This window comes from Parathielavia appendiculata (assembly GCF_033297405.1).
Source record: "Parathielavia appendiculata strain CBS 731.68 unplaced genomic scaffold N657scaffold_20, whole genome shotgun sequence".
Classification (NCBI taxonomy): Eukaryota; Fungi; Ascomycota; class Sordariomycetes; order Sordariales; family Chaetomiaceae; genus Parathielavia; species Parathielavia appendiculata.
In genome coordinates this window covers 132,717-154,716 of record NW_026944239.1, presented here as the reverse complement: position 1 = coordinate 154,716, position 22,000 = coordinate 132,717, and the positions used below count along the sequence as shown (strand labels likewise).

The following is a 22,000-nucleotide window of genomic DNA, read 5'->3' as shown; positions in this document are numbered from 1 at the left end:
GACGCCGATCCAGACCGAATGCATGCTCCTCAGGGGTCCATTCCTGCCACCCGCGGGTGCTACTAATAGGGCCGCCTGATAGCTTATGGTTGCAGGTTGTATTGCGGCTGCCCCGGTACCAAACGGCCCAGCTGCCGCTAAATCTCGCTGCTACTTTACCGAGGGAGCGAGACCAAGGGGCGAGGATCGAACGAGCTGCGGATCAGAGCGGCATTGAGGTCGCACGGCGTTGCAACACCGCAAAAATACCACCCCAGGACTTCTGAACATTGGGCAGCGGGGAGAATGCTCGGAATAAGGCCGGCCCTCATCAGGATTTGAAACAACGCGAGTCCTGCCGCCGACGCTGCTGCTGCCTCACTCCATTCGCGCGGGCTGCAAATCGACCAAAAACACTCACTTGCAGGTACTCGTGGGGACCACCAACGACGCCGCCAAGTAATGAGCATCCATTTGCGGAGAGCCCGAACGGTGAGAATTTGTCTTGGCTGCTTGCGCGTGTGGGAGAGCCAGAGTACGGGGAGCCACGTCTGATCAGAGGTCCTTCCTCGACCGACCTGGATCGTACTTCCACACGTATCCTCGCCTCGTGGCTGGAGAGCCGGGTGTGGATAGAAGAGGCCGAGGGGAAGACAGGCCAGTGTTGAACTTCAAGGGCACGCTTCCCCGACTCGCTCATCTCTCAAAGGGAGCGGCAACCTAGTCCGCCAATCCCAACGTTCTTCTCGCCTGCATGGTTTGTCGACCGGCAGCTCCTCCGAATTCATCCTTCTATTGAAGAGCCTGCAGAAACGGTTCCCATTAGGCTGCTGGCTGGTGGAACTGGCTTTCAAAGCAGCCCGGCATCATGGCGTCTGCGCCGCACCACCCGTACCCTCGATCCCCGAACCCCTCAGTGCGGCCCTACGACTCGTCTGCCATCTCGTCGGCGCCTTCACCGGAATCGGCAGAACAACACTTCGTCGGTCCGATGAGGTCGAGTGCGAGCACGAGCAGCGCGGTTCCAGCAACGAGGCCGAACCAGGTGCCGCCTCCGCGGTCCATAGGAATTCCACCGCCCGTGTCCTCGACCCACCACTTGCCTCCGAGCTCGTTCCAGTCGTACACGCCCATCACGTCCACGCCGTCAGTCATGGAGCGGGACTCGCTGCCGTCGAGCGAGTCTTTAACCGGGACGCCCCGGCTGTCCCATGGCAGCTTGCCGCCTTCCAACAACAGCAGCAGCGCCCAGGCACAGAAACGAGCGTACCGGCAACGCAGGAAAGACCCCAGCTGTGATGCCTGTCGTGAGAGGAAGGTCAAGTGCGATGCAACCGAAACTACGAGTTGTTCCGAATGTTCGAGCCGGAGCGTCAAGTGCCAGTTTACCAAGGAGACGAACCGCCGCATGTCCTCTATCAAGCAGGTCCAGGATCTTGAGAAACAAATGGACCGGATCCGGCGGGAAAACAACAGCCTCCGTCGCATGCTACAAGAGCTCAATGGCCGCCAATCGGACATGGACATGGATGCCGTCGAGCAGCTGCCCTTGCAGCTGCCCGAGATTAACCAGCAACCCAAGCGGAAGAAGAGGCCGGCGGGCATCCACGACCTTGGGCGAGCCACGTCAAATCTGAGGAGTTTCTCGCGTGGGATATGGAAGCCCCCTGCTCCTTATCGACAGGCTGTCATACCCGAGCTGCGAGATTTTCAGCAGCTTCTGCCACCTCGCCAGACCACCGACGAGCTGTTGCGATCCTATTACAACTCGACGCACACCATGTCGCCCATTCTGCACTGGAACACGTTTACGCAGACGATTGACGGCCTGTACCGGCCCGCGAATCCGCTCCGGGTCTCCCAGGCTTTCATGTCCGTCTTCTTCGCCGTTCTTACCGTCGGCAGGCTCTTCGAGGCAGAAAACGAGCAGAACCGCGCGTACTCGGCCGCCCAGCTCCTGGAGACAACGCGAACGTTGCTTGACCCCTGGAGTAACGAGTATGAACTGGACAATGCACGCGCGCTGCTGCTGATCACCATGGCTTTGAACGAGCTAAACCTGAAGTCGGCTGCCTGGAGCTGGCTGGGAAGCACTGTACGAGTCGCTCAGGACATGGGTCTCTATATAGAACCGGGGACGGCGTCCTTCATCGAAGCAGAGATGCGTAGGAGGACGTGGTGGGCGATTTACATTCTCGACCGGAGCCTGGCAGTCGAGCTAGGGAGGCCAATGCTCATAGACGACTCCGACTGCGACGTATCTCTGCCCGCCGCCATTGACGACCACCACATGACAGAACGCGGCAACAGGCTCCCGGGTGGCGCCGAGGGGCTCACTCATTCCCTCCTGGCTGTCGTCAACGTTGTGCGCTCCTACCCAGCACTAAGCCGAGCCCTCGCCTCGCCCGTCATTGCGCCGACACGCCTCGCCACGTTCGACCATCATTTTGATTTATGCCGGCGTGCATTTCCACCAGCCTGCCACCCCACGAGCACGGCTCCCATGATGCTCACCTTTCTGAACCCTTTCGTCTATCTCCTCCACGCCCGCCTGCTTCTCCACCGGCACAATCTCCTCCCTTCGTCACCGCCTGACGCCCGTCTGGTGGCCATCGAACAATGCATGGGCACAGCCCTCGAGACAGCGTCGCTGCTCTCGCGCACCCCGACCGCATCCTTTGCCGAAGGCGCCACGGCGCTGCTTACAACCCACACCTTCCGCTGCGCCCTCTTTCTGCTTCTGACGGGCTGCTTCGAGCAAGCGGCCGAGTGCATCCGCGCCCTGGCTGCCATCAACGATCACCGCGATGTCGCCGTCCCCTGCGGCCGCTATCTCTTGTTCTTCGTTTCCGCCCTGTCTTCTCGACGAGCTGAAATTGTAACTTACCTCACCCAACCCTCGCCTGGCCAGCCACCGCCACCTTACGGACACGCGCCACCGCCTCGGCATACCCCTTCGCTCGCCGCCGTTCAGGACGCCATCTTGCGCGACGAGGAGCTGCTGGCCTACGTCAGCGCCGACCTGCAGGCCCGACTGGAAACAGCCTGGGTCTGGGCGGGCGAGCGGGAGGCGCCGTCTCCATTACCGATATTTGGAAAGCACGGTCTCTTTAGCGTCGAGGCGAGGTCTGGCCTGACAAACGAGGAAAGGTGGGACTGGGGACCGGGGATGACGGGCTGGGAGAGGCTGGAGAGCTCGTTGAGGAAGCTGGCGAATGGGGAGATGACGGGGACCAGCACGGTAATGCCGACAGCGGCGCATCCGACCTCGACTTCGATGCCGAAACCGCAGCAGCATCCGCAGCAGAATCACCACCCTCATCAGCAGACGTGGAACACGGCTGCTGCACCGCCACCGCCACAGTTGCCGCCTGTCTTGCCACCTACTCACCAGCAGCACCAGCATCCACAGGACAGGGCAGGGCCGGTGGAGACGAGGACGCAGGAAGCGAGGGTGGATATAGCGGCGCTACCGCCCATGGTGGTACCGGGGTCGAGAGCGAGCCAGGGATGCGCGACAGGGAGTCCCACGGGGCTGGGCGGGAAGAGCAAGAACCAGGAGAGAATCAGCATCGCGAATATTATCTGAGGGGGTGACTCAATGAGGCATTCATCGGATGGGGACGCCGGTACACCATTTTAGAGGCGGAGGAAGTTTAGACACGCACGCGGAATTCCAAACGTCTTGGGAAACGCACCTAAATGGGAGGAGATTCTGGGAACAAGTGAAAGAGACGGGAAGGAACGAGGTCAACGAAACAAGATCTTTCTTATACGACGACTCCACGACTGCACGCTTAAGCCGCGTGTCGACCACGCCGCAGTAACGGCCGGCTCAACTCTTACCCAGTCAACGCACAACCATGAGGCACCACCTCCCGAGAACCTCGTGCTCCATTCAGCTTTACGACGCCGCACAGCAGACCATACCTGGGGGCGCTTGTACATTACTCCACGCGCAACATACATGTTCGATTACTGTTACGGACGCATCTTCAACACCTTTCACCATACCTTTCATATCCTATCCGCCTCAGCTAGATGCATCATCAGCAGCATCAGCCCGTCCACGGAGATGGGTCGTCTGTGTGGCTTCGAATACCGGGCCTGAACCGGTTGGATACGGATGACAGCTGGTGTCTCGGTTTTCATTTTTTTATTCCACCTTTCCATTTCGCTCAGGGGGATAGCGCTGCATTTTTGTTCATGGGAATGGGACACAGAAAGAGGGAAACAAACGCAAGTGGGATGGGTTGGGTGGAAATCTGATTTGAACTTGCCCCTCTCGGAGGGTGAAACATACTTCTGCTACCTCGACCTCACTATATGGAGCTGGGAGGATCTCTGTGGAGACATGAAAGTTTCTGGACATCGTACTTTGGGCTGGTTGGTATAAGCCTCTATATAGATGGATAATGTGGGCACAGTGAAGGGCTGGATTATACATCATGGCACTGTGCCTTTTGGAGAGGACGCAAAAAAGCGGGCAGGTTTCAACTTATCTTCCTAGCTTTTGTGCAACCTGGTTGTAGGATGTAGTCTCGTGTCTCATTGTTCGACTAGGGAGAGGTGTTAGTGTTGCACGTGGACTAGAGGGAGGGGAGGATCTCTTTGTACGACGGCGGTCTAGGTCCGGAACCAAGAGACACGAGGCTTGTCACAAGCGCCACTTGGCGGTCGTCTGTCTGTTGTATGTGTGCGATTCCAGCACAGTTGTATGGACAAACGAGTACCCCAGGACTACTGAGTGGCAGTTTAGGTGCCAAGAGCTATTTATGGCTCAACGAACACATCTGTCCGTTGCCCAGTCATCTTACGCTCAATAATAGGCACTTTACGCAAGGAATCAGGCGGCAGAATCCTTCCCCAACCTGGCAAATCCCGGCCGTGCTGCCGCCGTCACCGCAGGAGATCATGGCCAATTCCGAAAGCATCAGTCTGCCAGGTGCGCGACATGTACCTGCGTTCCACGCCGCTGTGGCGGGCGTGCGACACGCCGCAGCGGTCTATCTACCGTCTCTACGAAGCCTTCTGTGCCGCAGACGGACACATGATCACGTACGAGACAGGTACTGCTGGCGCCACTCACCAAGCTGGGCCACGGCTAACATCCCGGATCCCTATTGTGAGGACCCGGAGCAATACGCCGTCATGGCATCGTTGGCCGAGGTTCTCGTCAAGTCCTTCAGTTGGCGCCTGGAGCTCGGTATGCGTCGGACGGACAGGTCGATTATCAGCCGCTCCTAGGATTCTCCACCCTTCGTCCCTGAGGTCTGCCCGTCGTGGACGACCAAGGTGCCGCCTCTGAAGTCCAAGCTCCTCATACATCCCGGAGGAGGAGCGAGAGTTTGACAACCCCTTTCATCGCAGGAGCGTGTACATGGCGACGAGGTGGTTCTATACTGTTTGATAGCCACTGACGAACATGAGAGTAACAGAGAATGATATAAATACTCAGGTAAGAAATATCTGATAGGAAAAACATAGGAAGAACAAGAAGAACAAGAAGAACAAGAAGAACAAGAAGAACAAGAAGAACAAGAAGAACAAGAAGAACAAGAAGAACAAGATAACGTTAACTAAAACAAAAACCGAACTCCAAAAGAGAACATCGTTTCAAGAAGCCCAATAAACGGGCAGAACACCTGCAGGCACTTGATTACTTATGTCTTAACAGAGCCTGGTAACTATGAAGCTGAAAGACGAAAACATGAAGACATAACAGTCACGGACAATCTGCTTCAGACATCGTCTGTTGATGTGCTGCCCTTGGAGCGACCATCCCCCGTTTCACTCCCTTGTCGTCCGTTTTCTTTCCCCAAATTAGCCGGCCCAAAGCTCCGCCAAGACGTGATGATAAGAGCCAAAAAAGGAGCATCGACAAAAACATACAACACCGGGGATTCGCTGGTCGTCACCGACCCAACTACTGGTCCGGCGGTCGGTAGCTTATCTAGGGGAGAGCGGACGGGATCCCGAGCTTTCTACCGCCTATGGTCGTATGTGGCAGGAGTACAAGCTGTTGGTCCTTATGTACCATGTTCTCTGGAAATAAGATAATACCACTTTGGTGAATCAAGCCTAACAGCAAACTCGAGGAACTGGGGACGCGCGCTAAGCTGCCTTGTCAATACCTGGAAGAATTATCATGCAGTACTCCTTCGCCTTCAGCCAAACAGGATATGCTATTGCTTTTGATTTGGACTTTTTTGAGCCTACCTTCTCGCCGGTCCTTGTCTAATTTCGAAATCTACAAGCTCTTGCATAGTAACGAGTCGTCCCTTGGCAAGTCAATTTTGACAGACTTGAATTGGCTTTACTTGCGTTACCCGCAAGACTAGGTAGTCACACTCTTCAAGGTTGCTTGCTTAACTCGTCTTTCTTCCATCGGGCAGTCAAAGTCTGAGGAGGAAGAAAGAAGGAAAGAAGAGAGATTTGCTTTGCTCATCCCCTTGGTTGCCTTATCAAGCCCCGTGCTTGAGATGTGGCTATGACAAAAAATTCACTTGCTAAGTTGAGAGGTACACGATGTTGCTGATCTGGTTCTTCAAGGGCAGTTTTCCGTACCGCCCATTCCAGCGGATCCCATGCCCTCCGGCTGGCCGCGTTGGAAAACTCAAAACGCTGGTAACGCGGTATCTTGCCCATCTTGATCGCCTATGCCACGGTTGACGATAAGGTTGCTCTTATCATGGGCTCTTTGCAGATTGGACTGGCCTCAGGCTTACATTGTGCTTCATAATTTTCAAGTTTGTGAAGCAGCTAGGAAAAAATTTGAGCGATGTAGGAGAGACGGTCAGGGACGTTCCGCCTTGCATGGGCACTGTCACATCTTCTGACCGATTCAATGACAACCAGGCGTTCTTGAGGCTGAGTTTCGAATCAGGCCCGACTCAGCTCTATCCGCCCCGACCCAACGCCGACTTTGACCTTCACCCTCGTCAAAGACTTTTCCGACCAGAGACCAGCACCATGCCCAGGCAGCCCAACTTGTACCGTCGCCTTAGCGAAAGGCGCGACGAGATCCGCCTGCTTGGCCTCCTTCCGGAATCTCGTGCAACCGGCATCCCCCACTGCACGCACTCGACGCACTCTGTGCGAGACCTGACGGCCGAGTACCTCGCCTTACTTTCGGGGGCGGCGCAGTCCTCCCAGACAGCAACCACCACGAATGGCAGCAGCAGCAGTAGTAGCCTCAGCAAGCGCTCCAGCACCTCACGCTGGATCAACAGCCGCCTTCCGCCGCACCTCGCCAGCCTCGAGCCCATCAGCCGGCGCCACTTAACCAGCCCGCCCAGGTACCAGCACCGCTTCACCTGGGGCGACTACGCCGGCAGTCGTACGTCTGGGGCGCCGAGGCGGACGACACGGCCGCGCCCGTCGTCATCAACGGGCGGTCCCGCCGCGTGACGGCTAATCTCGCTCGCGCGCTGGCGGCTTTTGCTGCGGACGGCGGGTTTGACCCCGCGGGTAGGTTCTGGCTGTGGGTCGACGCCGTATGCATCAGCCAAGACGACCTCGACGAGCGTGCGCGCCAGCTGAGGCGCATGCGCGGCAGCTACGGCACCGCGTGGACTGTTATTGTGTGGTGGGTGAGGCGAGCTTCAAGAGTGGGAAGGCAGTCCAGCGGCTGCGTGATCTGGCTGTGCTCGGTCAGGTGTCATCGTCGTCGTCGTCGGAGCTGCTGGGAACGGGTACCGGAGTTGAGGTTGAGGCGTGTCTGCGGGCTGAGCCGGGTTTCTGGGTCACGGGTGCTGGCTGGCATTGCATGATTTGATGCAGAGGCCGTACTGGAGCCGGCTGTGGATTATCCAGGAAATGGTCATGGGCGCTCCGGCGACCGTGGTGCGCTGCGGGACGGCGTCAACCAACTGGGTGTCGTTTTGCGCTTGGGGTTGCGTTCCTCGAGGAGCATCTGTGGCTGGTCAAGGATAAGCTGCTTGCCAGAGAGTGCTTTGAGGCGGGGTACGTGTCCGCGCCGTGGTCGGTCATGAGTCTGCATTTAGTGTATCAAGACTTGTCGCTGCTGAGCGAGCGGGAGGAGAAGGGCGGGCAATATCTCAGCTTTGGACGGCTGCTGGATATTGCAAACTTTGATGTTCACCTTTTGTTGATCTGTAACGTGTTATAATCCTCTCCAGCGCATATCAAACACTTTAAAAAGACAGTGTAAATGGATCCCTTGTCGTGGGACATGCCGATAGCAGCAGGTTGCCTTGTTTAAGCTCCAATCACCCGGTGTACCACCAGCTGCTCCCCATTGCTTCCTTGAACTCGGCTTGAACTCGGGCTTGTGATGGTCGAGGGTTCCGTCATCACAGTCCCGCCTCATCGTCCGGTCGAACCAAGCGCGCGGAATGATGACCTTCAACAATTCCAAGATCGGATCATTTACGTGAACCGTTTTAGCCACCTAAAGACCAAAGACAGCACAATCAAAACAAATCAAAACTCCCATCACCCAGCGGCCCAACTCATCACCTCCGGCTCCCGCCCTTGCTAACCCGACTCCCATGCGTAGCAGGTCCCCTCCTCTTCTCCTGTCCCAGTTCCCTCCTCCCAGAAGCAGCAGCAATCCCCCCCTTCCCACCCCTACCACCACCTCTCCCCCTTCCAAACCCACCATCTCCACCTCCTCTTCCCCTGGCATCACTACCGCTTCTCTTGCGGTCATCAGCCCTCTTTTCCCTAAACGCCTTGGCCGCAGCGCCCTCGTCAACCTCCATCCCATCTTCACTCTCTCCATCATCATCATCCGCATTCTTCCTGCCCCGGTTCCACTTGAGCTTACCGCGCAGGCCCCGGCGCGGGATATCCTTACCCCGGAGCGCGGCAACATACGCCCCGACACCACTCTCCTCCTCCCCAACACCCGCAGCAGGCGCATCGAGATCCATCGCCCCCCCATCATTGCCCTGGTCCTCCTCCCCACCCAAAATAAGCTTACCATCCGCATCCGTCCTAGCCTTGGTCTTCCTGCCGAGGGTCTTCTTCGGCTTGCTGGGCTTCGTAGTCGAGATATTCGCCAGAGCGTTGCGGTCGAGCAGGTCGAGCGGCTCGTCCTCATCCTCCAGGATATACGCGTTCCCTGCCTTCTGCGCCGCCGCCCCACGGCGCTTCTGCCGGCGGCCCGTCATCTCGACGTCTGAGTCGTCCGAGTGCGAAGCCTCCGATCCTTCGTTGTCGCTGCTATACAGCGTCTGGTCATACTCGCTCTCGAAGCGGCTCTTGCGCCGGCCGCCTTCGGCGTCGGATCCGTCGGCCCCGGCACCGCCCCCGTCCCGGGCGGCTTCCTTCTTGCGCTTGCTGCGCTCCTTGGTCTTGCGGATGTTGGTGATCAACTTGCGGTCGGCCTCGGGGCAATGCTTGTTGACAACGTCGACGCCGAAGCGGCGCACCATGCGCTCAAGGATGTGCTTGACCTTGGCACGGAAGTGACCCTTATGCTCGTGGCTCCAGACCATGACGTTGGGGATCAGCGTCGCGAGGCGCGGGAGCATGAGGTCGACGGGCAGGCTGATGACGCAGACCTTGACGAAGCCCAGGACGCTCTTGACGATCTCGCGGTTGTTGGAGGTCAGGAAGAGGTCCATGGTCTGCACCAGGTCCGACATGATTTCCTTGTTCAGCATCTCCCGGAACTCATACAGGACACGGGTGATGGCTGTGATGGAGGCCGAAATCATGTGAGGCGTACTGCCAGCAAGACCGGCGCTGACCATGGTGAAGTACTCCTCGATCGAAGCCTTGGCCGCCGGCGCATCCTTGGGCATGTGCGGGACCTTAGTGTTGTCGATAAGCGCCCCATCCGCAGCCACCATCTTGTGGCCCATGAGCACGAGCAGGTCGAAAGCCGTTGTGCGAGCCTTCTCATTGTTCTCTTTGCAGCTGATGACGACCTCGGAGAGAATGGAAGGGATGAAGTGAAGCGATGTGTAGGGAATGTAGGGAATCAGTGCGGTAATAGCAGAAAGACGCTCTCTCCTGGCAGGCGCAGAGACCTTCTCAGCGCTCGACAGAATGAGCGCCTGGAGCTCTGATTGCCTCTGCTCAAGGGCGGCCTTGCCAATCTCCGAGTCAGCCAACCGCGGAATCAGCTTGTATGCCTTCTTTTGCAGCTGCGGGTCATCATCCTTGAATACGACGAGAGACGCGATCTTGAAGAGGGCTTCAAAGCTTTCTCTGGGCAGGTAGATGGACATGGTGACGACAAGGTCCATAAGGGTGTGCGCAGTCGAAGGCACCTGCTCGCCACTTTGCTGGTTCTTGGGCTTCTCGACCGGTTCTGGAAGAGCTGCAGCAAGCTTCTCGCAGACCAGGTCGAACGTCTCCATGAGCCGGGCTGGGGGGATGATGCTCAGGTAGGAGTTGATGGTTTGCAACACTGGGCCCCGTTTCTGAGGCAAGGTCGTGCTGTAGACGTTAAAGAGCACCGCAAGGAAATCAGCGGCAAACGTGGCCCCGAGGTACTCGAGGTTCCTCTTCGCCGTCTGCCGGGTTACCCTGCATTGCACAACTGGATCTTCATCGTCAGGGGCGGAGGCAACGGCCTGGTTCGACTCCACGAGCGCCCTGAGGGCGCGGCAGACATCCAGGCGCAACTCCACTTGCTCATACAGCAAGTTTGTCAGCATCTCGGCAAACTCCTTGTCGAAAGCCTCGGCGAAATCCAATGGCAGATCGCAGTATCCTGGGAGGATCGACCAGATCTGTTGCACCACAGTCTCGAAAATCTTGACCTCCACTGTCTTAGCAACAGCGCCATGGTCCAGTACGCGCTGGAACATGACCGCACTCAGCGGCACGAATTCGGCCTTGAAGTGGGCAAGGTTGGTATTTGATGTGTAGTCGCGGAGAAGCGGCAGCATCCAGGCCCTGCCCGGTTGGCCTTTGGCTGGCTTGGCAAGATTCAGGGGCAGGACGCTCAGGACAGCCTCAGGACCCATAGCACGGATGGCCTTCCCAAGCACCTCATCGGCTTCCTGCTTGCCGGTAAAAGTGTCATTGCCACGCATCTCGCCGATGCTCTTCGTGATTGGGAGGAGATGGGGGGCCGCCCTCCACCGCAGTGCATCGAACATGGCGCCAATGACGTTGAAGGTTTCGAGCCAGGCCGCTTGATACTTCACTGTGAGAAGGCCTTCGGCCGTGTTCACGAGCTGCTGAATAACCTTCTCGTCGTATATTGAGGGGTCAACCAGCACCTGTTTTGGGACACAGTTCGCCATGAACGACACCAGACACTCGGAAGCAGATATTCGGATGTTCTTTGCCTCCGATTCGAGATAGCCAGCCACCATGTTGAAGGGTTCCAGCAACTCTTGGAAGGTTTCCTCGGCCGAGATCTGCGCTGCCACGTCGTAGGCCCTCGAAAGAATGGCAATCCACGGCGGCAGTAGCTGGGTGTCGTTCGGTGCAGGTCGTAGCTCCTTGATAATCTCAAGCAACCTCGGCAACTTGGCCGACGCGACATCGTTTGCCATTCCTTCAAAAATCATCTCGAAGATGTCGAACACAGCCATGCTCATGTGCTCGTTGCCGGACCGGGCAATCCTAAGGAGGAGCTCGCACAGCGACTCAATCTTCTTGCTCGGCCATCCTCCGCTAGCCGATGCAACCGTCTTGACCAGCTGAAGCGCGTGGATCAGCTCCGGATCGTGCACGGCCTCGGAACCCTTCTTCTCCTTCCTCAACTGGGCAGCTTTCTCGGCAAGAGCGGCGAGGCTCATCATGGCGGTCTCGGCGCACATGGCGGCGGCCGGGTGGTCGAGAGACGGGCTGGGCGGGGGGTTCTTCAATATCTTCCGTAGCGCTTCCTGCGCCCTCTTTCGCACTTTCGGTCGGGGATCCAGTGAGAAGTTCAACAGGCCGCCCACAGCTCGCCGGGGACCGACGACGGCCGCGCTCTGCTCCCATGCCGCCGCATCCTGGGCCAGCAACAGGCCTTCCAAGCAGCCAATTGAAGACCTGATCAGCGGCGCATCGGCGTCTGGTGTTGACAATACCGGCGCCAGGAGGGTGAGGATCTGTGTGAACTTGGCCCGGAGGAGAGGTTCCGGAGCGAACGGAGTAACAATGTCGAGGAGGTAAACAACAGGCTGGGCAAGAGTCTTGTTGTCGAGAAGGCTGAGCAGGGCCGCAAAGTAGGCAGTCGGGGTGGGCTCGGTGTTGCGTTCCTTAAAGGCGGACTCGATGCCCTCGAGGACAGTGGCGGTCTGTAATACGGTCAGTGAATGGTTTATACGGCCTCAAGTACTGGGAAGAGAATACGGATAGGGAAGGAGAAAAGAAAGAGCAAGGTGTAGTCAGCTCACCTGCTTCTGGCTTTGCAGATTTGGAGACCGGATCCTGTCCAGCTTCTCTTTCAACGAGGGAGAAGCCATCTTGACCGTCTGTATCCGATTCTGGCGCGCAAGACGAAGCAGCCTCGCAATCCGAAGTCGAGAAATTTCAGAGCAGAAACAAAACTCGAGTGTTATCGCTTATCGCTGAGTTACCCCACATGCAGTACGCCCGATAAGGGTGTAAGACTCGGCTGGTTTCTCAGGGTTGACTATGGTCCCGAGACAAATCATAGGTATCTCCAACCATTCAGGCACAAGCACATTTCAACGTCAAGCGCTGTATGTACGCTCGCATGTCTTCTCTGTAACTCAAGGACACGACGAGCTACCTTACCTTCCCTTCGGATGCACCTTACATAGGTCGCTATTATACGATATTGAGGTTGTGAAGGACAACAAGAAGGAACCACCAGTGATCACGGAGTGCAATCTGGGAAACTCCGTCGCTTGCAACCAACTGGCTTTGACCAAAACGCTGACATTCAGTTTCCGGCAACTACGCCACCCACCCATTCGCGTGAAGAGACATCAATGTTTATGAGTCTGCTTCCTGTTACTCTAGGGTGTCCTAGTTTGTCGTTAATAACGTTTCAGAGAACTATCGCAGAGCACTGTATCACAGTTATTCCAGGCCGTCAAACTTGGTCTGGATTGATAAGAAATCGGTCAAGTGACAACAAATTGTATTGCCCTTGCTCGTCGTCCCGTCTGGCTCATTGGCGAAGCGGCTGGTGAAGCCAGACGAGAGCAATAGGCCGAGCGCTCGTGCCAACTTGATCACCCGCCGCTGGTCATCAGGCAAACCGTCGATTTCCCTTTCGAAGGTCTCCCAAAACACCTGTAGATTATCGTAATCTACATAGCGCATCTAACCATTGCGCATATGGAGCTTTCCAGTCAGGCCTTGAAGTGAATGAAGATTGAGCCCAAAGGCGCACACCTCGGCTTCTGCCCAGTCATTGACACCGACGAGATGAGATGTGTTCCGTCCACCATGATGTTGCAAGAACCAAAGTCTCCATGAAGGAGGACCATGGGTAGGGACATGATGTCGTCCATCGAGTCGATGCAAGTCTGGTCGATGGGTCTGAATCGGGAAGGGAGTGCCGAGTGCAGAAGCCGGAGGTCCCTGAGATAAGTCTCTCGCAGACCATTGCGGTACTCCTGGGTGACTGGTTAAACTCTCTTCCGAGAGAGCGCCATAAAACTGCGGAAAATCATCAGCACATTTGTTACTATATTGGGAACGGCAACCAGGGAACGTACCGCGCCACGTCGCCTATGAGGTTCTTCCGCCAGCGCAGGTTGTCAGGAGAGTCCTCTGGATAGCCGTTCTTGAGGATGAAGTCCGGATGCGTGATCCCTCGCACACGGCCCATCACGTAGACGTAGACCGGTTCCTTTTTCCCGTCCCCAACCACACCCTCGAAGGAGGCTTGGGGCACGGGATCCATAAACAAAGCCCAGGCCTGAGAGCCAGCGATTGAAGGCGGAACTGGACGACATATTCCGAAATAGCTGCACGCGCCCTGTATGGGCACAGGGACGACATTGCCGCCAACAAAGTTTCTTCGCCCTTGCATGACATTCGGCGCGGGTTGCGGACGTTCTCTTGAAGAAAGCTTCAATCTCTGCGTCCACAAAGTACTCCGAGGACGTTGCCGCCATCGAGCCGCAAAGGATGGATTATATATTGAAGCGCTTGACAATGCGGGGTTGTTCCCTAACTTCTTGTCGTTGACTTTGGAGCCGGCACGCGCTTGATCACTCACTCAGGGTTGGGTTCTTGACACTGCATTTAGGAGAAAGGGCATAATTCAAGCGCAGTGTAAATGTTTGGTGACGTACCTTAGCATTGTTGGGTCAAGTAAATGTCGTTTCAGGTTTGAGGTTGGATGAGTTGAGTGGTTGACTGGCGGTGAGCGCTTCATTCAAGTTGGGCAACATACCTGCCCTCGGACCCCAACCCGTGCAAGACAATAACTCGACAAGCTTCATTATTGCCTTTTGTAGAATTCTGGAAATGGAAGTCAACCTTGCTTCCGGCGACTGCTTTACCCCTCCCTGGCTTATCGCTCTTCTATTCTCACAACTCGCCCAGGTCATAAACATGCTTTCCAAACCCAAACGCCATACCCCACCCATGCGGTCAGAAATCAAGCGAACTCATTATCCGCTTCCTCGATCTGGTGTTTGATCCTCATAAGAATCTCTGTCTTCCACTTGTCCAGTCGACTCATCTGATCATACGCATAAAGCTTGTCGGTGAAGACCTCTAGGTTCCCAGCATCAATGGCCTCGATCAGGTCGGCGAGAAGCTGGCACTCGCGTTGACCGGCAAACGTCGGGTCCTTGTCGGTGTACGTCTGCAGGCTGCGGCGGGCGCTGACGAGGTCCTTGGTCGCCAAGGTGCAGAGGCCCGCCTTGAGCCAGTAGTCCTTGACCGAATACTTCATTAGGTTGTTGTCGAGCGACGAGTTGGCCACCAACTCGAACTTCTTCACCGCCTCGTAGTAGTTGCCTTCGAGCGCCTGGAGGTCGGCCTCCTTCAGCCAGAGCTTGTTCGCCAGGCTGTACGCACAACGTCAGCATCGCATCCCCCAAGCTGGATCAGCAGAGGCCACTCACGCCTTTGCCCCGTCCTCCTCGTACCAATGTGCGGCCTTGTCGTACAGCTCGATGGCCTGGACGCGGTCGTTCAATTCAACCTCCAGCATCTCGGCCGCGTTCTCCATGTGGGATGCCGCCCGCCGGAAGTTGCCCTTCTGCACGTACCGGTCGATGGCCGCTCTGACGCACTCCAGGGCTTCTTGGGGGTATTCCTTCCTGAGCACCTTGAACGCATCAATCATGATGTTTGCCGCATCGTCTGGCTCGTTTAGCTTGTCTCTTTGAATCGCGGCTGCCGCTTTAAAGCAAGCTCCCGCTTGCTGGCCTGCCGGAGGTCAGTGGATGTTGGATGCCGAGTGTTGCGGGCGGTTACGCACTCATCCTCTCCAACCTGTATGCGTTGGCTGCCTGGACGTAGAGATCGGCGGCATTTTGGTATTTATCCTCCTTGTTGCTGAAGAAGCTGAAGCCTCCAGATGCGCTCTGGAGGGTCTTCTTGGCCTGTGTCCCTCGCCGTCAGCAGCTGCCTGGAGCATGGCGGGGTTGCGAAGCAATGCGCACCTTGTCTTCGAGTGCGCGCGGGTCGAGAGACATAGTGTTGTTGTTCTGTTCGTATGCGTGAGTCTATTTGGGGCGATTCTGGAAGTTGCGGGCGAGTTTATGTTGTTCCTTGGGCTGCGAGGCTGATACCAAGCTGACTCGGCTTTGATACTTGGTCGGAGGGTGCTGGGTGGGCGGGGCAAGTGGGCCAACGTCAGGTCTCATATCTGAGCTGAGCAATGACGTTGAATGTTATTACGGTCATCTCTATAAATCTCGTCGTTATTTGCGGTTAATAATTTCCCGAAAGTGATTAGATAGTAATATATTGCCAACAATACGGATTTTTTGGTTTCAGACTTCCAAGTGCAACGTCAACTCATCAGAAAGCACCATCTCATCCTTCCCCGACTCAACAACACAGTAGCTAGGCCTCGCAATATGGCCAACCAACGCCCCCCCCTCTCCCGTCTCTTCCGCCGATTCCGTCTCAACTCAACCCGCCACTCGTCCACCTCCTGCCATGCACCATCAACAGCACCACCACCACGATCGCAGCACGACCCCTACGCCCTCCTCTCCAACCCAACCTGGGCAATCCGCACCCTCCTCCCACCGACCCAGTCCACCACCCCGTCCTCACCATCTCCCTCTCAATCGAACTCGACCCGGACCACCCCTTCAGAAAAAGAAAAAGAAGAAGAACCAACAAAAATAACGCCCCAAACCCTCTCCCACCTCCTCCGCCTCTCCGCCCTCCCCGAGCCCAGCACCCCCGCCGAATCCTCCGCCATGCTGCAAACCCTGCACGCGCAGCTTCACTTCGTCCGCGACATCCAGCGCGTTGACACGACAGGCGTAGAACCGCTCTCGTCCATCCGCGACGAGACGCCCGAGGGCATACGCGAGGCCACCGTCGCGCTCGCGACGCTCCAGCACGCGCTGGCCGAGGAGGAGGTGTACGGGCGGTGTAAGCGGCCGAGGAGGATGCGCAGTAAAGGGACAGGAGGAGGAGCGGTGAGGAAAGTGGAAGAAGGGGTGGAGGATTGGGATGTTTTGGGGTGTGCTGCGGAGACGGTGGGGAGATACTTCGTTGTAAGGAGTGGTCCAGGTACAGGGAAGAAGGCAAGGGACACGGAGCAAGAGGCTGCTGCTGGGATGAAGGGCGGAGAGTAAAAAGCGGCGTCAACGGGGTGATGAAAGGTTGAAGAAATTGGGGCTGTCTGTTGGGTGAATGAATGACGGGTGAAGCAGGTTACGTCCTGAACTTATGATAGGGGCAAGGATGAGATCTGGTCTCTCATCTCTGAAACTCGATCGCCGACGACGGCGCCACGACGTGCGAAGTAACCGTCATGTTTGAGCTATGCTAAGTTCGTGCCCTGAGATATCCCCACTAAGGCTAAACGCCGGATGCTAAAACCTGTACATAGCTAACAGCTCAAGCCTCCGTCATGACCGCCAAACTGCAACTCTCCAAAACATACTTCGCCTTTCTGAACAACCTCGTGACGACGCGGTAACCACGGCAGCATGCCCACTTCAACCCAGTCACTTCCTGCCCTTCTTCCGCATCCGGGTCCGGATGATCCCATGGTCGTTTTCCTTCATAACTTCGACCCTGCCCAGCTCGACCGCATCCCGCCGTTCCTCGTGCTTCCGGTTCCGGTCCTCATAAAACGTCATCTCCGCCTCGTCCCGGACAATCTGTGCCTTGTCCGTATCCTCCCAGCCAATGTGCCGCAGGATGCTGCCCACGAGGTATTGGTATCTCGGGTGGATACTGACCTTATCAGTGACATCCACGTTCTCGATCCCGTCCACCCCGGTGACGTGCTGCAGGCCGGCAAGGCCGAACTCGATGCTGCTGGTGCGGTAGAGGAACCCCAGCATGTAGTCGTTTTCCGAGTACACGTTGACCAGTCGGCCCGTGACGACGCTCTTCATGGCGCACCACGCCAAGGACTCGGATGGTGCCGGCGTCCCAATCATGATGGCGTTCTCCACCAGCCCAAAAGCTCGCTTCTCGGCTAGACACATGAGACAGGCATAAATGGCACGGGCGCCCAGACTGTAGCCGATCAGCGAAACACCGCGCTCACCCTGTGCCTTGCCCATGATGACATCGGCGAGCGTGGCACCCAGTTTGTCGGCGCGGACCATGCCGTTGTTCCAGTTGTTGTCTATGAGCTTGCTAATCTTGAGCAGGCTGGCGGGCCAGCGACCGTCGGCCAAGTTGGAGAAAACTGGCCCATGCTCGTTAGCCTTCAGTGCAGAGTGGTTGGGGAACCTGGAACGGAGCTCACTGGTCCGAGCAATGATCTCTTTCTTTGCCATGGACCACGCCGCGCTCCTGACAAGCGTATCAAACGATCTGCCCAGCTTGGTCAGCGCTTCGAGTTCCCATCGGACGGCATACACTTCGTTTTGGTCGCCCAAGCACTGCCAAGGACTGACAGGGTCGTCCTTGCTTGAGAGCCAACCACTGATTCCCAGGACGACCCGGAGACGGCGACACTCGGGGGCGATCTTTCCAATCTCTAGTTGCTCGCCGATCGAACCGCGGAGCGGCAGGAAGGCGAAGTCACCGACGTCTTTGAGGTAGTGGTCCATCATCTTGCCGGTGCTCCTGACGCCATATATTCCGAACAGGGCTGCCACGGCCAGGCTATTCTCGCCCACGATCCCCAGAAGACCTGCTGCGGCGGGGCCTGGAATTCCGGGAATGCCAAACACAGATCCGATACGCGCCGCCTCGAGCGCTGCGGCCAAACTACCGGCTGCCCCAGCGCCGGCGGCACCCGATGTGCCCGCCAATCCAGCTTTCCATCTTCTAGAGGGCTTGCCGTCTTCGTTCTTCTTTTGCATTAAAAGCTCGGGTGGGATGTTCTTGGCGATCTGGGCCAAGGCACGGCCTACCCTGACCTCGTCCTCGGCCAGGATGCGAAGAGGCAGTTGCAGGGCTGAAGCGATGTTCAAGAGCAGAACTCGGGTGTAAGCGCTATAGCTTTCGATGGAGAGCAGCAGGAGGAGTAGTGCGTGGAGCAGCAGGCACCTCTTCTCCGCGGCCCACGAGGAGAGCGTTGTCGGGGTTGGGGGATACAGCTGCGTGAGCATGGGGTCAGCTTCCAGGATGATGGTCGGTGTAGTGGGAGCCTTCGGGACTGTCATGCTGTCAGCAACCTGAAGAGTAGAAACCTCAAGTTGGGTCCTACCGCCTGGTTTGACTCTCTTGTTGGAGGACGGCCGTCTTCTGGGGCCCGAAGGACCCGAAGGACCCGAGCCAGGCCGAGGCTCCGGGGCCTTCTTAACAGAAATGTCACCGATTCGTCTGTGGACTGCGGTCTGCCACCTCCTGAAGTGCAGGAGCGCCTCCTTCTTCAGCTCCTGGAGTCGCGGCGTGGTATCGGTTTCAACCTGGCTGGGGCCCTCAGCATCACCCGGTACGGTGTCGCGCTTATCCTTCGTCCGACCCGCCTTCTTGGGGCGGGGGGGCTTGACGTTCTCCTTCTGGTTCCCTCGAGTCTGGCTGGTGCCCAGTGGGTCTTTCAGGCTCAGGTCCTTGAGGTAGTAGGGAAGATTGCTCCAGAAGGCGATGCGTGATGGCTGGGTGTCTGGAGTACGGACGGGGTCGAACAACTGGGTGAGCTGCTTGAGCATGGACTCGGTCGTCTTGGTGACGAGGGCTGTCAGCTCCGACTTGTCTCCGGGGGTCAATAGCGAGCTGAGATCAGCCTCGCGCCGCACCGTGTGGGGCCGTGGCCTGCCGCCTGGGGGCATCTCGGTGGTGTTCTCGTCGGGGGCGCCCTTCTGTTGGTCTGCTGCCGTTTCCGCGGTCGCCTCGAAGGCTTGGGAAGATGTTTGGTCATCCGCCTCGAGCGACGGTGCCGAGTCTTTAGAGGCGGCCATGATGTCGAAAACGGAAAGGACTTGCTCGCCCAAGCGACTTCCTGCTCTCTCAATCGAGGAAATGAGCGACGGCGCTATCCAGCGAGTTGCGCGGGGGCAGGCAGTTGGGGGTGTGCAGTGAGAATCCAGGGCAGTCGCACTCAGTTGTTTAATCGGCTGGAGATGTGAAGGTGGATCGTGGTTGCCTTTAGGCGACAGCGACCGACTTCATCTCTTCAGAAATGGATGAAAGAACCCAGTCGGGCAGGTTGACTGTTTGCACCGACAGGATGCCGCTTTCCTTCTGCGGTGAGACCCGATCTCCAGTTTGATGACACCAGAACGGTCTCAGGAAACAAATGCAAAGGCGGGACCGCCTCTGAGAAGAAAAGCGGGCTGGATTTGGCGACACGGAGACTGAATGGGAGATGTCTTGGAGGTGGAAGTGAAATGGTCAAGGTTGTGGTGCTGGCAGGTGCGAGGCCGTGTCGAGTGACCGGGCGACCGGTCAACGTGTGTCAAGAAATGGTAGTGGTGACACATTCATACACTGATCACTTCGTTTGCCTTGAGGAGGCACACATATACAAACCGAGTGTAATTTCATCTGAATTGCTTGCGGGCCATCGTTTGTCGATCTTGCATGTGAGCCCAAACAGAGAGATCATTCAGCCATGGCGGGAAGCAGCAGGATAACGCTGCTGTTCGAACACCGGCTTCCGGCTCAACTACCTGAGAGAATGTGCGAATAAAGGTGAGGAAAGAGACTGCTCCCAAATGATGTGCTGGCAGGCCGACACTAGGTGTGCTATTGTGGTATCAAGGCATCTTCAAGTTGAGCTCAACTGCGGTGTTCCAACTCCCGAGTTTTTAAGCCACAGTGTTCCTTGGCAGCAGAGATATGTTCGCTACTTACCTTGTTCAACGGGGTGACGAAATGAAGGATGGGTCGTAGTCGTGAAGCCTCCAAGATAAAATAATCAAAGGCAAACCATTTTCCCATATTTTTCAGTAAGACTTCGTTGGCGGCTCGTCGGCTGCCGCTGGCTTGACGTCTGAATGGCTTTGTCATGGATGCAGGAGGTTTGGGTGTGTTCCTGGTCAAAAGGCCAGGGCCGGCCCGAGACAAGCTTCCTTTCAGAATCCTGGAGACTGATCCGGGGGTCACGCCCCGCATGCCTGTTGTGAGCTAGTGCACCCTGACGTTGGCACGTGGGGCAATCGACAACCGATTTCCAACACCCAGAGCTTTAACTCTTCAAACCATCCGCTTCATCGTCTACCTTCTCCAAAGGTCCGGTTACTGTTTCATGAGCCAGTATTTGCTTTAACCTGACTCTGAAATAGCCAGTTTCAGAAGACGAACCGCCACTGCAAGCTACAGGGCAACTCAGGCATCAACTCATCGCGAAGTCTCGACGGCGTATCTCGGATACCTTACCTCGTCATTCAAGGACCGTCAAGCATCATGGCGTCCGCCGTCTCTCAGCCACGACAACAGCAATCATCACACCCAGCGCCTAGTCAAACCGAAACAACTGTTGTCTCCGCCGCCCAGCAGACTCAGACTCAAACACACACCATCCTTCGCCTGCGCGGTGCTCACGCTTCGACGGGGAGAACAGTACAATGGCGGTCCGACGTGGTAGACAATGAAGGGTTAGGGAAGAAGAAATCCAAAGGTACCGTCGAGCCGCTTCCTTGATCCCATTTACGGCATTCCTAACATGAGTCTCCAAAAACCAGTATGCTGCATCTACCACCGCCCTCGCGCCGTCGACGAGTCAAGTGACGAATCGTCGTCTTCCTCCGACTCCCCTTCAGACTCCGATTCCGAGGGTGAAGGTGGAAAACGGTCAGGGGGTGCGGACGGCGACAAGCACGGACACGGACATACCTGCGATGGGCACCATCACCACTCGCACTCGCACAGAGGGAGGGGCGAAGAAGAAAGGAAACGGAGGAAACGCCAGCCGAGTCCGAATGCTTATGAGAAGATGCCGAAATATGATAAACCCGGCAAGGACGGGGATGGTGGAGAAGGCAAGGGAAAGGGCCGCAAAGTGCGTGAGTGATTTTTTTGTCCCCAGGTGGGTGGCATAACTTTAGAGTCGGTTTAGGTATGGAAAGCGTTTGTGGAGATAGCGCATGGTTTTGCATGACAGGTACACGGCGTTTGGATTCTTGGACGGGACTGCTACAACTGATGGGTATAGGGGTTGTGGGATGTTCACTGTGTCGTCCGCAGGACTTGGGTTGAAGTTGCTATAGCGGAAACGTTTGAAATGCTGTTCCTGCTTGCGAAAAACCAGGGCGAGAGATGTCGCTTCAGCTTGAGCTTGAGTCGAGTTTCCTTACGGTCGGGTTCTGGCACCCTGTGCCTCTCCGGCGGCTCACCCGGAGACCGCTCGACAATTCGCTATCCACAATGTCCCAACTACCTCTCATCCGCATGTCATAGAATTGATATTCATTGCAAATTGTATGGATTGCCTGAGGCTCAGAATTCTATGTCCTAAGCAGCTCTACTATTCAGTTGACCGACCCTACACACAGTCCAACAGGTTAAGACGATCTCCCTTCTTCGTCAAGCAAAGCAAAACCCCAAATCGATACTAATACTTCAGCAGAGAAACCAG

At 56.7% G+C, this 22,000-nt stretch overlaps 9 protein-coding genes across 9 annotated transcripts; 5 read left to right on the top strand and 4 right to left on the bottom strand.

Moving 5' to 3' along the window:
• Window positions 1-1,132: 1,132 nt before the first annotated feature.
• Window positions 1,133-3,568, top strand: N657DRAFT_658724 (uncharacterized protein; the record flags this gene model as incomplete). Its single annotated transcript, XM_062794919.1, has 1 exon — window positions 1,133-3,568. The coding sequence occupies one exon, from the start codon at window positions 1,133-1,135 to the stop codon at window positions 3,566-3,568; it is 2,436 nt and encodes an 811-aa protein (XP_062643778.1).
• Window positions 3,569-4,933: 1,365 nt separating this feature from the next.
• N657DRAFT_674531 (uncharacterized protein) lies at window positions 4,934-5,611 on the top strand (the record flags this gene model as incomplete). Its single annotated transcript, XM_062795758.1, has 3 exons — window positions 4,934-5,185; window positions 5,456-5,553; window positions 5,587-5,611. 3 exons carry the CDS (start codon window positions 4,934-4,936, stop codon window positions 5,609-5,611), a joined length of 375 nt encoding a protein of 124 aa, XP_062643777.1.
• Window positions 5,612-6,759: 1,148 nt separating this feature from the next.
• N657DRAFT_674530 (uncharacterized protein) lies at window positions 6,760-7,521 on the top strand (the record flags this gene model as incomplete). The annotated part of the gene is made up of 2 exons (XM_062795757.1): window positions 6,760-7,318; window positions 7,454-7,521. The coding sequence occupies exons 1-2, from the start codon at window positions 6,796-6,798 to the stop codon at window positions 7,519-7,521; spliced, it is 591 nt and encodes a 196-aa protein (XP_062643776.1). The 5' UTR covers window positions 6,760-6,795.
• A 528-nt stretch (window positions 7,522-8,049) lies between these two features.
• N657DRAFT_693339 (NUC173-domain-containing protein) lies at window positions 8,050-12,399 on the bottom strand. The gene is made up of 2 exons (XM_062797212.1): window positions 12,294-12,399; window positions 8,050-12,194 (listed from the first exon to the last, which is right to left on the bottom strand). The coding sequence occupies exons 1-2, from the start codon at window positions 12,360-12,362 to the stop codon at window positions 8,457-8,459; spliced, it is 3,807 nt and encodes a 1,268-aa protein (XP_062643775.1). The 5' UTR covers window positions 12,363-12,399; the 3' UTR covers window positions 8,050-8,456.
• A 1,100-nt stretch (window positions 12,400-13,499) lies between these two features.
• Window positions 13,500-13,777, bottom strand: N657DRAFT_684004 (uncharacterized protein; the record flags this gene model as incomplete). Its single annotated transcript, XM_062796632.1, has 2 exons — window positions 13,500-13,530; window positions 13,590-13,777. 2 exons carry the CDS (start codon window positions 13,775-13,777, stop codon window positions 13,500-13,502), a joined length of 219 nt encoding a protein of 72 aa, XP_062643774.1.
• A 702-nt stretch (window positions 13,778-14,479) lies between these two features.
• N657DRAFT_684003 (TPR-like protein) lies at window positions 14,480-15,527 on the bottom strand (the record flags this gene model as incomplete). The annotated part of the gene is made up of 4 exons (XM_062796631.1): window positions 14,480-14,894; window positions 14,952-15,258; window positions 15,311-15,434; window positions 15,495-15,527. The coding sequence occupies 4 exons, from the start codon at window positions 15,525-15,527 to the stop codon at window positions 14,480-14,482; spliced, it is 879 nt and encodes a 292-aa protein (XP_062643773.1).
• Window positions 15,528-16,151: 624 nt separating this feature from the next.
• N657DRAFT_532767 (uncharacterized protein) lies at window positions 16,152-16,580 on the top strand (the record flags this gene model as incomplete). The annotated part of the gene is made up of 1 exon (XM_062787745.1): window positions 16,152-16,580. A coding segment is annotated over one exon (429 nt), but the record flags the coding sequence as incomplete, so codon positions are not given.
• Window positions 16,581-16,836: 256 nt separating this feature from the next.
• On the bottom strand, window positions 16,837-19,545 carry N657DRAFT_239992 (DUF726-domain-containing protein). The gene has a single exon (XM_062786372.1). It carries the CDS (start codon window positions 19,380-19,382, stop codon window positions 17,025-17,027), a length of 2,358 nt encoding a protein of 785 aa, XP_062643771.1. The 5' UTR covers window positions 19,383-19,545; the 3' UTR covers window positions 16,837-17,024.
• A 1,085-nt stretch (window positions 19,546-20,630) lies between these two features.
• On the top strand, window positions 20,631-21,882 carry N657DRAFT_693334 (uncharacterized protein). Its single transcript, XM_062797211.1, has 2 exons — window positions 20,631-21,043; window positions 21,108-21,882. The coding sequence occupies exons 1-2, from the start codon at window positions 20,830-20,832 to the stop codon at window positions 21,434-21,436; spliced, it is 543 nt and encodes a 180-aa protein (XP_062643770.1). The 5' UTR covers window positions 20,631-20,829; the 3' UTR covers window positions 21,437-21,882.
• Window positions 21,883-22,000: the final 118 nt, after the last annotated feature.

Coding starts and splice junctions, on each gene's coding strand:
- N657DRAFT_693339 (XM_062797212.1), bottom strand. CDS start 12,362: ATGGCTTCTCCCTCGTTGAAAGAGAAGCTGGACAGGATCCGGTCTCCA. Junction 12,195..12,293: donor ATCTGCAAAGCCAGAAGCAG/GTGAGCTGACTA, acceptor ACCGTATTACAG/ACCGCCACTGTCCTCGAGGG.
- N657DRAFT_239992 (XM_062786372.1), bottom strand. CDS start 19,382: ATGGCCGCCTCTAAAGACTCGGCACCGTCGCTCGAGGCGGATGACCAA.
- N657DRAFT_693334 (XM_062797211.1), top strand. CDS start 20,830: ATGGCGTCCGCCGTCTCTCAGCCACGACAACAGCAATCATCACACCCA. Junction 21,044..21,107: donor AGGGAAGAAGAAATCCAAAG/GTACCGTCGAGC, acceptor TCCAAAAACCAG/TATGCTGCATCTACCACCGC.